Source organism: Leopardus geoffroyi, chromosome D1 (genome assembly GCF_018350155.1).
Source record: "Leopardus geoffroyi isolate Oge1 chromosome D1, O.geoffroyi_Oge1_pat1.0, whole genome shotgun sequence".
Classification (NCBI taxonomy): Eukaryota; Metazoa; Chordata; class Mammalia; order Carnivora; family Felidae; genus Leopardus; species Leopardus geoffroyi.
Window position 1 is genome coordinate 40,462,203 of NC_059329.1, and position 13,178 is coordinate 40,475,380.

General features: G+C 47.2%; 1 protein-coding gene across 1 annotated transcript; it reads left to right on the forward strand.

Moving 5' to 3' along the window:
- Positions 1 to 9,237: 9,237 nt before the first annotated feature.
- LOC123602401 (elongation factor 1-alpha, oocyte form-like) lies at positions 9,238 to 11,873 on the forward strand. Its single transcript, XM_045486898.1, has 7 exons — positions 9,238 to 9,381; positions 9,558 to 9,737; positions 9,998 to 10,294; positions 10,412 to 10,562; positions 10,882 to 11,138; positions 11,302 to 11,536; positions 11,662 to 11,873. Exons 1-7 carry the CDS (start codon positions 9,238 to 9,240, stop codon positions 11,778 to 11,780), a joined length of 1,383 nt encoding a protein of 460 aa, XP_045342854.1. The 3' UTR covers positions 11,781 to 11,873.
- The last annotated feature ends 1,305 nt before the right edge of the window (positions 11,874 to 13,178 follow it).

The window sequence follows — 13,178 nt, forward strand, 5'->3', positions numbered from 1 at the left end:
GTGACGTTTTAGGGGGTTGGGTTTTTTTTGTTTTGTTTTGTTTTCTGTTTTCATTTTTTTTTACTTGAGAGAGACAGAGAGAGAGAAAAAACTTAAGCAGGCTCTGTGCTCAGTGCAGAGCCATGACCCTGAGATCATGACCTGAGGCAAAATCAAGAGCCAGATGCTCAACTGACTGAGACACCCAGGTGCCCCAGTAGAGTGAGGTCTTGACCTAGGCGGTCTGACTCCAGAGCCTCCTCCTAACTTCTAACAATCCTGCCCCACAATCTTGCAGTCACAAGTGTACCTCACCATTTTTTCACTGTCATTATAAAGTACTAAGTCCCCTCCTTCCTTTCCTTTATGTTTTTAAAATACTGCTATTCAATTAAAACTTCCTTTTTCTTTCCACCATCACCAAGGTGTTTTCTCCATCTTGTGTTATGAGTTTGAACTTGAAACTGTTTTATCAGGTCTGTGCCACAAATTGATAAAGATATTAGAGGGCAGAGGACTATTGAGAAAGTTTCCAAAGTTGACTTGGTGACATTCATTTTAGGCTCAAGGGCCTTTTAAAGCTCCTTTTGCTTAGAGTCCTGGCCTATTTACTACGATCGAAACTATCCAATGTTCTCTCCCAGGCCAAGAAGAAATTCCACTTCTACTTTAAAGACCTGGGGATAACGAGATGCACTTACCCTGTATCTGGAAAACAGTATTCCAATGGGACTCCTGTATCTCAGTGGTTCCAGCTGTGAAATAGGGATTATGGTCGTACCCAGCTTGTAGGGCTATAGTGAGGACAGAACGAAACAGTACATGGAAAGTGCTCAAAACTGTGTCAGAAGATCAGCACGTATTCGTAATGATTCTTGTTATTTTACAGACAACCAAGTCTTTGGGGTGGCAACTATAGTGATGATCTTTGCAGTTTATAGTCTTTTGCTTTGCAGGGTCTTGCTCTGTTTAATCACCATCACAATCGGTGGGAATTGTGGGTCTTTTATTTTCCCAGTCCAAACCCAAGGAGGCTGTGTAGTGCCTGTGTGTAGGACTCATAGATCTGCCTAGCCTTAGCCCATGTGAGTCCAACAGAGAAGGGCGCAGTTTCATGTTTTAATGGTGTTTGTGCCTGGGTGGCTCAATTGGTTAAGTGTCTGACTCTTGATTTGGGCTCAGGTCATGATCTCAGGGCTTGTGGGTTTTGAGTCCCACACCAGGCTCTGCACTGGCAGTGTGGGAGCCTGCTTTGGATTCTCTCTCCCTCCCTGTCTCTCTGCCCCTTCCCTGCTTGCATTCCCTCTTCCTCTCTCAAAATAAATAAGTAAAGTTAAAAATAAATAAATAAATAAAATTGACAGCAATAACTCTACTAAAAAAACCTTATTCTCCTGTTGATAAAATCAACAAGGATGAAAGGGGTCATTTAAATATTCCAGTTATATTCTTACTTCCTGCTATGGAAGAAATGGTATGCTATAGGTGGTATTCAGAAATCTGGGGATTTAAGGTTTGGGGACATCTCTTGTGATTAAGCGCCAAAATATAAACAGGAGTGTGATTTGTTTCTTTATGAGAGATATTACCACCATGGGACTACTGTTCTGTCCTATTTTTTCTATGCTCCACTATTTTCCAAAGCATATTCCTCAGTACATTATTCCACAAGTGGTTAATAGCGTGCTTCCAAAAAGGGTTCCCCAATCAAATGTATGTGGTGAACTCCAAGATAGGTTTTCTTTGCATAAAACCAGATTCTTGTAGAATCTAAAGCATGGATTGCTCTCTACACACCACTGATGAGGCCGCTATTCTATCCATACTAATGAAGACACAATTCTCCCAAGATTACATTTTTATTGGCTTCTCGGGCACTTAAAATGTACAGATTATTGCTCAGTTGGGGTTACTTCTCCAGAACATTAACCTCACCAATTACTAGTGAATTTTCTCATCCCTTCCTCTCTTTCAGTTTCCCTTTCTGAGGGTTAGAAAAATAGATTTTTCTCCATGTGCTGATGGTAGCCTTCACTCACCTCCCTAACCTTAGCCCCTGCCAAGTCTTCTGACTTTTCAATGCATCACCAAATGTTGTGACCTTGACCTTTTCTACTTCATGACCATCCCTCTCTCAACACTCACTCTCTGCATAAAGGCTACAAACATTTATGGGCCTTGTTAAAATGCCACCTCATTCATTCAGTTGTTAAACACTGAGGACCTATCAGGAGCTGGGCATTGTTGTGAGATCTGATTGAAGGGATCAATGAATGAATGGATTTACTCATCTCTGGGAGTTGGGGAGATCTGTTAAATAATGCATGGCTAGGTACTCTTATCTTTTAAGGAGAAAAGTGATCTATAAATCAGGGAACTGTTAAAGTATTTACATGTTGGTCCCATGAAAAAACGATAGAAGCCGTTTTCACTATAATACAAGTCCTGATAATTTGCATTTATATAGCACATTATTGGCACAACAACTTTGTCCCTTTGAGTCGCTTCAGTTAAAGTTGTTTTGCTTTAATTACCTCACACAGAGCAACCATAAAATGATTGTAAAACAATTTGCAAGTATGTGTGTTATCCATAAAAGCTAAATAACAGTTAAATGATCAACATACTCAGTGGAATCTGACATTTCTCGGGATAATATTTTAATTGTTCACCTGATGTAATGTCAACCCTAAAGCACTGACATCTGGATTAGGATAGATATGTGAGTGGGGGTGGGGTGGGAGTGGAGAGCGTACTTGCCTTAGAAGCATCCCAGAGGAAGGAGAACCTTGTTTTATCTTACATTTTTTTTTCTGTATCTTCCTATCTCTCGGTAGACCAAATAAAGTTATTTCGAAAGCAAGCCAAAGTATTCACGACACACGTGTGTGTTCACGGGCTAACAGCATGAGTTCAAGATATATAGGTGCTTTAAATATTGACTAATGTATGGACACTGAATAGACATCCTGAGTACTTCATTGATCCTTCATTAATGGACTTGGTGCAAATCACTGTGAATGACATCTTGGAAACAGCAATGAATAAGTCTGTCATGATCCCTGAACATCCATCAAATAAAGGAAGCCCTCGGCCATATTTACATAATCACTTTTCTCCTCCAGTGCTCTGGGTGTTATGTCTGTTCTTGCCAGCACAGCCGAGTTAAATTCTAAGCCCTCGGTCTCTACTCACTGACTGTAGTTGTGTGTGGATCCCTCATGGGTTTGCTTCTAACTCCTTATCTGATTCTCCTAAGGACTGGTAGAGGGCAGGGAGGGAATTGTTATCAGTCCTATTCTACAGGTGAAGAGCCCACCAGAGTACCAGTGGCTTCTGGAAAGTCACACAGTGACAAACGAGAGGCAGAAACTCAACTAAAATTTCCAGAATCAAAGGAAGGAAGGGTGCTCAAAGATATGGGACATCTACGTACGTACTGATTTTCCCTACATTACATGTGTCACAATGAAAAAAGTTAGAATTGGAAATAGGTACTTTCCCATTGCTGAATGAATGAATGAATGAATGAATTGAATGAATGAATGGGCAATTATAATGTTGACTTCCCTCTACTCACTTCCCAGACACTTGCTGTTTTCTTTTTCTTTTTTTTTTTTAATTTTTTTAACGTTTATTTATTTTTGAGACAGAGAGAGACAGAACATGAACAGGGGAGGGGCAGAGAGAGAGGGAGAGACAGAATCTGAAACAGGCTCCAGGCTCTGAGCTGTCAGCACAGAGCCCAACGCGGGGCTCGAACTCACGGACCGTGAGATCATGACCTGAGCCGAAGTCGGACGCTTAACTGACAGAGCCACCCAGTCGCCCCGACACTGGCTGTTTTCAAAAGGAAACCCCCTGGGACATTGAACTTTAGCTACGTCCTTAGCATCCTCTTCTTACCTCGACTAGCACCCTCACCTCATCCAACTCCCTTCTCTCTCCCCTGGAAACACAAGAGGAAAGGAGCCCCTGCTTCCCCCCACTTCTTCCCCTGACAGACACTTCTCTGAGCAGGCCCCGAGGCTGGAGGAGGGCAGCCTTGACAATTTTAGTCACCATCCCGTGCCCCACCCTGCCTCTGGGCTGAAGTTCAAAATCCACTCACTGTTGAATCTGGCCTATGATCCAAAGTGAATAGAGATTGGGAGATTTAAAATTAACTGCAGTCCTGGCAGAAAGAGAAGTTAGGCTACCTTTAGAGTACCAGAGGAGGAAAAGTAATCACGTAAATCTTACCAGGGGCTTCCATTGGTGGATGGATGCTTGCTCAGCAGAGGCACCTACAGTCAAGTGAACCAGCAGGGGCTCCTGAGGGATTGTGCTCCTCCTGCCTGTGGACAGACCTCTGTATGCAAAAGCCTATCACGTGTAGGTGGGAGTGCATCCCCTTAGCTGACCTGGGATTTCCTGGAAGTGTAGGTCACTTTTGCAAGGTGCCAGGCACATAAATGTTTATGGACTCAAATCAGATTGAATCACACCTGAGCCTCAGTTTCCACATTTCAGATGAAGGTGCTGTACTAGAATAATGCCTAGGGAACTTCTAAAGAGGCAGCATGTTCTGGCTGGGGTAAGAATGGTGTTTTTAAAAAGGAACACGTCTTCATTAAAATTTCATACCACCCCACCCCCCACACTCCCACCTACATACTAGATGTGTGGTTTGAACAATTTGTTTTACTTCTCTGAGCGACCCTTAAAAGGTAGGTAAGGCAAAAATACTCATCCACAGCATCAGGGTAGGGGTTCAATAACACAAAGTGCTCAAGAAATTTTTCTTTAATGAATGATGCTTGGATAGTTCACAGGAAAAGCTTTCCATTTTCATGGGGTTTGGCCAGAGCATCCCACACTGCCATTTTCCCCTAAAGTTGTCAAGCTCCGGAACATAAAGGAAAGGACCCTCTTCTTTTGTCTCTGTTCCCAACCAGAGCCAGAGTTATTTGAGCAGAAAGGTCACTAATTCAGAGTCACTACAACATTAAGTCCTTTGTTTCCTCTGGGGCTTTGACTCCAGCTCCTGGGTGGGGTGGGGGCTGAGTCCGTCCTTGTCTCCCCCTTTGGCTGTTGGCTCAGCGGGAGCAGATATCAGAGGTTGTCTCCTCTTTCAGGACAGCCACATAAAACGTGTTCTATGAATATTCGCTGCAAAGAAATGACTCCTTCCTACTTAGGATTTGATTTCCTATTTCTGCATGTCTGCAAACTGGATATCTCTTTATTCAGGTGATCAGACCCTGGGGAAAAGTTTCCTTTCGCTACTACTTGTTTGCACACTTGAAACTGGGATGAACTATGTCAAGACACTTGTTTAGTTAGAAAAATTCCATTTTATAAATTAGAATGCAAGGAGCTGGGTCAGTAGAAGGAACCAGAAAAGGAATCTTCCACATACCCGCCTCAGTCTGACCCCTCGTGGAAGACACTCATAATCTAACCTAAACTCCCCCCAAAGAGAATGGCTTTATACCTACCCGGGACATGGAAGACAGATGCAGTAAATCCACTTTGTTCAAATTAGGTCTAATTCCACCGCCTACCAAAGACGGACTGCGGGTGGCTCTTCTGATTTGTTGATATTAGGTGTTAAACTTTTGTCTTTAAAGTTCCCCATCGCTAACTCCAGTTTGTTTCAATTGTCCCTTTTAAAATATACTGGTTCGGAATGCCTGGATGGCTCGGCCAGTTAGGTGTCTGGCTCCTAATGTCAGCTCAGCTCACGATCTCACGGTTCATGAGATCGAGCCCCACATTGGGTTCTGCGCTGACAACGTGAAGCCTAGTTGAGATTCCCTCTCTCCCTGCCCTTCCCCCACTCTTGTTCTCTCTCTCTCTCTCTCTCTCTCTCTCTCAAAATAAGTAAACTTTAAAAAATATATCTACCTCTACTCACCACCTATGGAGACCAAGGGGCTTTGATTAATAGTTATGTAGATAGATAAACTAATGGATAAACATATTTGCTTCATACCCCAAAATTGGAGACCTCTTTTAATCTTTTAGGAATTAATGAACCCTCCCAGGGTGGTGTTCTCCAAGGTCACCTCTCCCTGTGTTTACACAGTTGCCTGGTAAACACCTCTTGACCATATAACCTCATTTATCTCAGCAAATCCTCACTGCATTGTGCTTGTCAGTCTAAATGATTTTATTTCATCCTGTCTGAAGCCTGCATTATCGTCATTATAGATTCATTTCTAATCCTTAACTGTCCCATTCCAGAAACTCTGATGACTTTATGTTTATGAATTGTAAATACTATTTCCAATAAGCTGATAATGAATTGCCAGATCCCTCCAAATTTGTAAATAATGGGGATATTTCACTAGCAACAGCCAATTACACGAGGCAGGAAAAGTCATTCTGTCAGGAACACTTACCCTTCAGTTTATTTCAATGTCAGAAAACCTCTTAATTCTGATTATTCCTTCAGTCCTGAGTCAGCCAAGACCACAGAGATACTATGTAAATGGCTCAAATGGAAGAAGGGTAACCATAATTCTTAATGAGGAGACAGTCTGGCTCAGAAGAGGCCTGGAAACCCAGAGACTGAGAGGTACCATCCTGTTTCTTCATTAATGTATTCTGTGACCTTGGGCAAATCATTTTGTCTCTGTGGAGGTGCCTCACCTCTCAGTAATATGAGTCTGGCAACGCAAGACAGGGAGAGGAAGGTAGGGCTAGGAGGTCCCAGTTATTTACGACTTGCCACGTGCCAGGCCCTGTACAGGATGATCTCATTTTATCCTCACTAGACGCAGGAGGTGGGTATTTCCCCCCACTTTACAGAGAGCGAAACTGAAGCTCAGAAAGACTAGTTCACGTAGCGGTCTAAGTAGGCAAGGCAGGATTTAGACTCAGGGCTGACTCCGCAGTGGAACTGTCTTATGTGCTTAATTTGCCTCTGTGCTTCTTCAAAGAGGCTGAATGAAATGTCATTACAGTGGCATGTTAAAACAGCACAGGCGGTGATCAGTTCAATTGCACCTGGTGGACGGGCTGCAGAGTCAGGGAGGGGCCCAGACTCTGACTCCTCAGAGCTCACGGCACAGTCCTTTGGGAGCTCCTTCGAAGGCTGGAGCCTGACTCTGGGATGAGGGAGAAGAGGTTGACCAAGTTGTGTTCCCAAGGGCTCCCATGAGCACTCATGGTCTCCCTCCCTTTCTTTTGATCCCCTTTCCACTGACTTCAAATGCACATCAACTACACTGCTTGGCTGGGGCCCCCCCACCTCCCTCCACGACTGCTACATTATTAGCCTCCTAAGGGCCGCCCCCTCCAGTCTAGGTCTCCAGAGCTTCTCACCATGTAATGAACGAATAATTTTCCCCCTGAGGGCAATAAAGAGTAATCAAGAGATTTAAGCGGGGGATTACATAATTAGATTTACAGTTGGGGAAAATTAAATGCTGAGGAGTTAATGCATAATGATCTTTCCTCTTCATCCCTTTAGCCACCATTTTCTCTAATCCATTCCCTGACCTCTCAGCAAGTTGGAGTATAGGACTGTGCTCAGCTGATTCCTCTGCCTGGCAAGCCCCTGCCCCCCATCACCTGTGGACCCTGACATGCTCACTGTCTAAGACCCCATGAAGCTTCTCTATGAAGCAGTCCTCACCTCCCCACACGCCTGAGGCTCTCCTGAACCAGCCCCACTGATAGCGTTCCTAGTTCTGTATCCTCACATCGAAATGTTTCTTGTGGTCTCTCTCCCTTACCGGAGTGTGAACCCCTCAAAGACGGGCTGTATTACTCCTAGTTGCATCTATCGTTCCCTGGGCAGAGACAAGCAGTGGTTACTCCTAGGTGTAAGTGGAATGGATAAATGGGCTCAATAGGTCTGCCTCGTTCCTCCTAGAAGGTGACTGGGTGAGGAAAATATACTGATAGTGGGGAACAAGGACTTGCTGAACCTTTTAGAGAAGTATTTTATCACCTGAGACCTCAGATAATTCTGCAAAACGGGGAAAGGGAGGAATTTGATGTTTCCTAAGGACCTCACTTCTCTGACATTTTAGTTTCTTGGTTCTTTAGGAGTAAAGGTGGAAAATAATGACTTAAAAAATGAGCGAAGCAGGCAGTGCTCAGGGACGTGGCCCTTGTGGGACCAGGACCCCTGGAAGGGCAGACTCCTCAAAGGCTTCCTGTTCTCCTGGGCCCAAGTAGGAGCTGGGGGAAGGAGTGAGCGCTTACTGTGCATGACTGAGCTCTGCCAAGGACTTTCTAGGGGAAGGATGAGGACATACTTGGCCTCAGAGAAGGCTCCAAACAGCTACAGCCAGTCCCCATTCAGTCCAAGCAGCAGTCTCTTTAAGAGATCTTAGATGGCTGACTTGGAGGAGACCCAGAAGCGACTGCCACATCTCCAGGGGCCTGAGAGCTTCTCAGAAGAGAGGTCTTGACTGTTTCCTAATTTGGGCATCTTTATCCTCCCATATGGTGTTGGGTGCTGTATTCAGTAAATGCTAAATGGATGAAGAGCCACAACCACTCCGTACCTTAGTCTTGAGGGAACATCTGCACAAAGTCCGGTAATGTGCACATGTATTCTATATCTTATCCAGTCTTTCCCTTCTCCCACTCCCCACGCCCAGTAATCCTTCTTAGAAAAGGATTAGTGGGCCTGGTCTACCCTCTCTTCATCCAAAAATCCAATCAATCAAGATAGGAGTCTTCTAAATTGGGACTGGGTTTAGGGAGTGGCGTTTTTTAAACACTTGGCTCTGGTTTTGGATTTGGTGGGAACCAGAAGGAGGAGGGTCCAGTGCTAGCTTTATAAAAGCAAGAGGCAAGACGTTGGGTATCGTCACAGCTGCTGTAGCTCTTGCTGGTCTTTGGATCTAGTTTGCTTCTTTTTCTTTAGAGGTGAGTTCTTGTAAGGACCAAGCAAACTACAGAGCGTCGGGGTCTTTTATGTTAGAAGTGAATCAGATGGAAGAGGGAGTTGGGGAGGAGGGGTTGGTTGAGCCCTGGCCATTTGGGGAAGGCTCACTGAGGAGGAAGGATGAGCTAGGACTTCTTGGAAGTTACCACCAGGGCCCTGAGACTAGTCCCAGCATGTGAGCCTGGGTAGGTTAGTTTTACTTTGCAGTTTATGCCTGCCATGTTTTAAACTCTGGACTAGGCACTGACGTGGAAAGGGGTGTTGGACCCAAGCAGAATGGAAGGAAATAAAGGAAGCAGGCAGGCTCGGAATACCTTGGCCTCACCCACTCCCACTGTCTGTCCAGTAGTGAGTAGTGAAGCCGCACCATGGGCAAAGAGAAGACCCATGTCAATATTGTTGTCATCGGCCACGTGGACTCTGGCAAGTCCACCACTACCGGGCACCTCATCTACAAGTGTGGGGGTATCGATAAGAGAACCATCGAGAAGTTCGAGAAGGAGGCAGCTGAGGTAAGGTGTCTATTGTGTGTAGGAGTGGCTGTCCCCCTTCGCGGCGGGGGTGGGGGCGTCTGGGTTGCAGAGTGCAGAAAGCAGGGTGCACTCCGCGGTCTAAGGTGCCCTGAAGTTGGCTGTAATAAACTGTTCTGCTCACCATCAATGCACTATCCTCCCCTCCCCTTCCCCAGATGGGCAAGGGCTCCTTCAAATATGCTTGGGTGCTGGACAAGCTGAAGGCGGAGAGAGAGCGCGGCATCACCATCGACATCTCCCTGTGGAAGTTTGAGACTAACAAGTTCTACATCACCATCATCGATGCCCCAGGCCACAGGGACTTCATCAAGAACATGATAACTGGCACATCCCAGGTAAAGTAGTACGCCCTCAGGCGCCTCCTTGGGCTCCTGGAAGGAGGAACTAAATCTCATTTGTGGGAGTAGATGAGAGTTTCACTGGGAGGCAGGACCTGGGGTGGTGCAGGAAAGTCCATGAATCCCTGTGGGGCCTTTTTTTGTAAGTTTCTGGGGCACGCCCCTCAGCTTTACAAAGGGATCTGGGCCTGCCGAGCGCCAGCCGGCTTCCCGGCCCGTCTGAGGCCCCCTTACCCAGCCCCTTGTCCCGCCTGCAGGCCGACTGCGCCGTGCTCATCGTGGCGGGCGGCGTGGGCGAGTTTGAAGCTGGCATCTCCAAGAACGGGCAGACCCGCGAGCACGCGCTGCTGGCCTACACGCTGGGCGTGAAGCAGCTCATCGTGGCAGTGAACAAGATGGACTCCACCGAGCCCGCCTACAGCGCCACACGCTTCCAGGAGATCACCAAGGAAGTGAGCGCCTACATCAAGAAGATCGGCTACAACCCGGCCACCGTGGCCTTCGTGCCCATCTCCGGCTGGCACGGCGACAACATGCTGGAGCCCAGCGGCAACGTGAGTGCGGGGTTGGCGGGGTGGTGGGGGGGAGAGATGGGGCAAGGTGCAGTCGGTCCTGGAGGGGGCGCTCCAGGGCCTGTGCCCCAGACTCACGTGCGCTCTACCTCTCGGCAGATGCCCTGGTTCAAGGGCTGGAAGGTGGAACGGAAGGAAGGAAATGCCACCGGGGTGACTCTGCTGGAAGCTCTGGATGCCATCCTCCCGCCCACTCGCCCAGTCAACAAGCCCCTGAGGCTCCCTCTGCAAGACGTGTACAAGATTGGAGGTGAAGGGGCTGGGTGGGGCCGAGAGGAGACCTTTCACTCTGCAATTCGGAAGTTAGGAATGAGCTCTGGTGTCTGACTGCCAGGGTTCAAATCCTGACTTAATCCACAGCTTCTGAGCTAGGACAACGTGCAAAGGCACCCAGCCTTTCCAGCTAATGCCATAGGCAGTTTAAATAGCTCATGATCCGTGCAGTGTGTCATTCTAGTTCCACAGGTGGCCCTTTGTCCTCGAATGCAGAACCAAGGGACCCCCCAAGAAGCCTGTTCAAGGCAGGGAGAGGTGTGTGGGACAGCTCTGATTTCCCTTCCCTTGGATAGGCATTGGCACTGTGCCTGTGGGCCGTGTAGAGACCGGCTTCCTGAAACCTGGGATGGTGGTCACCTTTGCCCCCACAAACCTCACCACAGAGGTCAAGTCTGTGGAGATGCATCATGAGGCCCTGTCTGAGGCCCTGCCCGGTGACAACGTGGGCTTCAACGTGAAGAATGTGTCCGTGAAGGACATACGCCGTGGATATGTGGCTGGAGACAGCAAAAATGACCCCCCCATGGAGGCTGCCAGCTTTGTGGCACAGGTGAGTGCCCAGGACGCCAAGAACCTTAAGGGCACTGGCATTGGTGGGAATACTTCTTACCTTACGGATCAGCTCTGGTTTCTTAGGCCCCAGGTTCATGAAGATGTGGCCCCAGATCACGTGCCATGCATGTTTCTTACAAATTCTGTCCTGCTCGTGCCAGGTGATTATCTTGAATCACCCCGGGCAGATCCATGCTGGCTATACCCCAGTGCTGGACTGTCATACAGTTCATGTCTCCTGCAAGTTTGCCGAACTGAAGGAAAAGATTGACCGGCGCTCAGGCAAGAAGCTCGAGGACAACCCCAAGGCTCTGAAGTCGGGTGACGCAGCCATTGTTCAGATGGTCCCCAGCAAGGCTATGTGCGTGGAGACCTTCTCAGAGTACCCACCTCTAGGTGAGCCAGGGATTGCTACGGAGTCTTAGGAAGAAAGCTTTTATCTCCTGTGGGCAGGGTACAGACTAAAGAGCATTTCCTTACATATCACTTTCCAGAAACCTCATTCTTCATCCCTCTTCCAGGCCGTTTTGCCGTGCGGGACATGAGACAAACAGTGGCTGTGGGAGTTATTAAGGCTGTGGATAAGAAGTCATCTGCTGGCAAGGTCACCAAGTCAGCGGCAAAGGCCAGCAAGAAGTGAGGCATGCGGTTTCCTCAGCAATCTTCCACTATAAAAGCTACTGAAAATTCTATGTATTTACCGAATGAGATTAATAAAACTGAAGTAGCTGTCCTGGCTCCTGGTTTCTTCTGAGGAGGTAAACAAGGGAAGCTCTAGGTACACGAATGAACTATAGTTTAAAGCCCATTGACTTCCAGGACACTTGAGAGGCTCAGTCGGTTAAGCGTTTGTTTCAGCTCACAGTTCATGAGATCAGAGCCCCGTGTTGGGCTCGCTGACAAGCGCGGATTCTCAGCTGCTTGGGATTCTCTCTCCCTCTCTGCCCCTCCCCAACTTGTTCTCTCTCTCTCTCTCTCTCTCAAACAGTAAAAAAAGATAGTGCCCCCTGGCTTCAAAGCACTTACGCCCTGGGTTGTGAAGACGATTCAGGGTCCTGTCCAACCTCATTCTCAGGCAGGGCTCCATCCTGTCCTTTCTCATTTCCCTCAAACTTAATCGCTTCTGACCTGTTCTCCCTGTGCGGAAGTTGAATTGTTCTGGGATGTGAAAAGTACACTTAACAATGGCGTAGGACAGGATCCCAGTGCCAGTGGGTCAGTCCAGCACTGCTGTGTGGTTCCTGGTACTAGTGGCTTTATTACCCAGAACCCTGATAGAAGAGTAAACATCAAGATCACTCGGCCAAGAATGGGGTGGGAACCCCCAAGCCGCTCCCTTGGAAGCTTGGGCTCAAGCTGCTGCCCAACACGTTAGTCTGGGTCAGGTCAATATTAATATGCCTAGAGGCAAGGAGTGAAGGGATATAGTTCTGTGGTCTTTGCTTCCTAACTTCATGAACACAACAGGATAACATCTCATGGACCTTAAGCTAAATTATGTGTTCTTTCAACATTTGCTGGGAGTCAGGTCCCCAAGGTCTGCCAGTGGTAAACGTTCTTTATCCATTTATTAAATACTGGCACTTCCCGTATGTGAGATGCTGCTCTCACCCCATGGACTTGACCTAGTTAGAGGCAGAGGCAACTATCAAATGGTGAATGGTAGAGCTGGGGAGTAGACCACGAAAGACACGCAGTAAAGGCTATATTCCAACAATGCAAACAAGGTGGTGACTTGGACCAGGCTGGTAATCATGGGGTTAAGTGGTAAATTCTGGAAGTATTTTGTAAAGGTTCTAAAAGTACTTACAAGCCGATGCATTTCTAAAAATTGAGTGGACAGTATGCAGAAGGGAAGTCAGTTGACACCTGGGTTTTTGGCCTGAGGGATTCGAATGGTAGAGCTATGAGAATAGAGGTGGATTGCTAGGTAAGATGCTGGTGTGAAGAGAAGGGAGAGGCTCAGATGGGGGGGAGTCCTCCAGACATGGAAGTACAATTCCTTGCCCATAAGCATCCACTTGGAGGTTCCAGGATA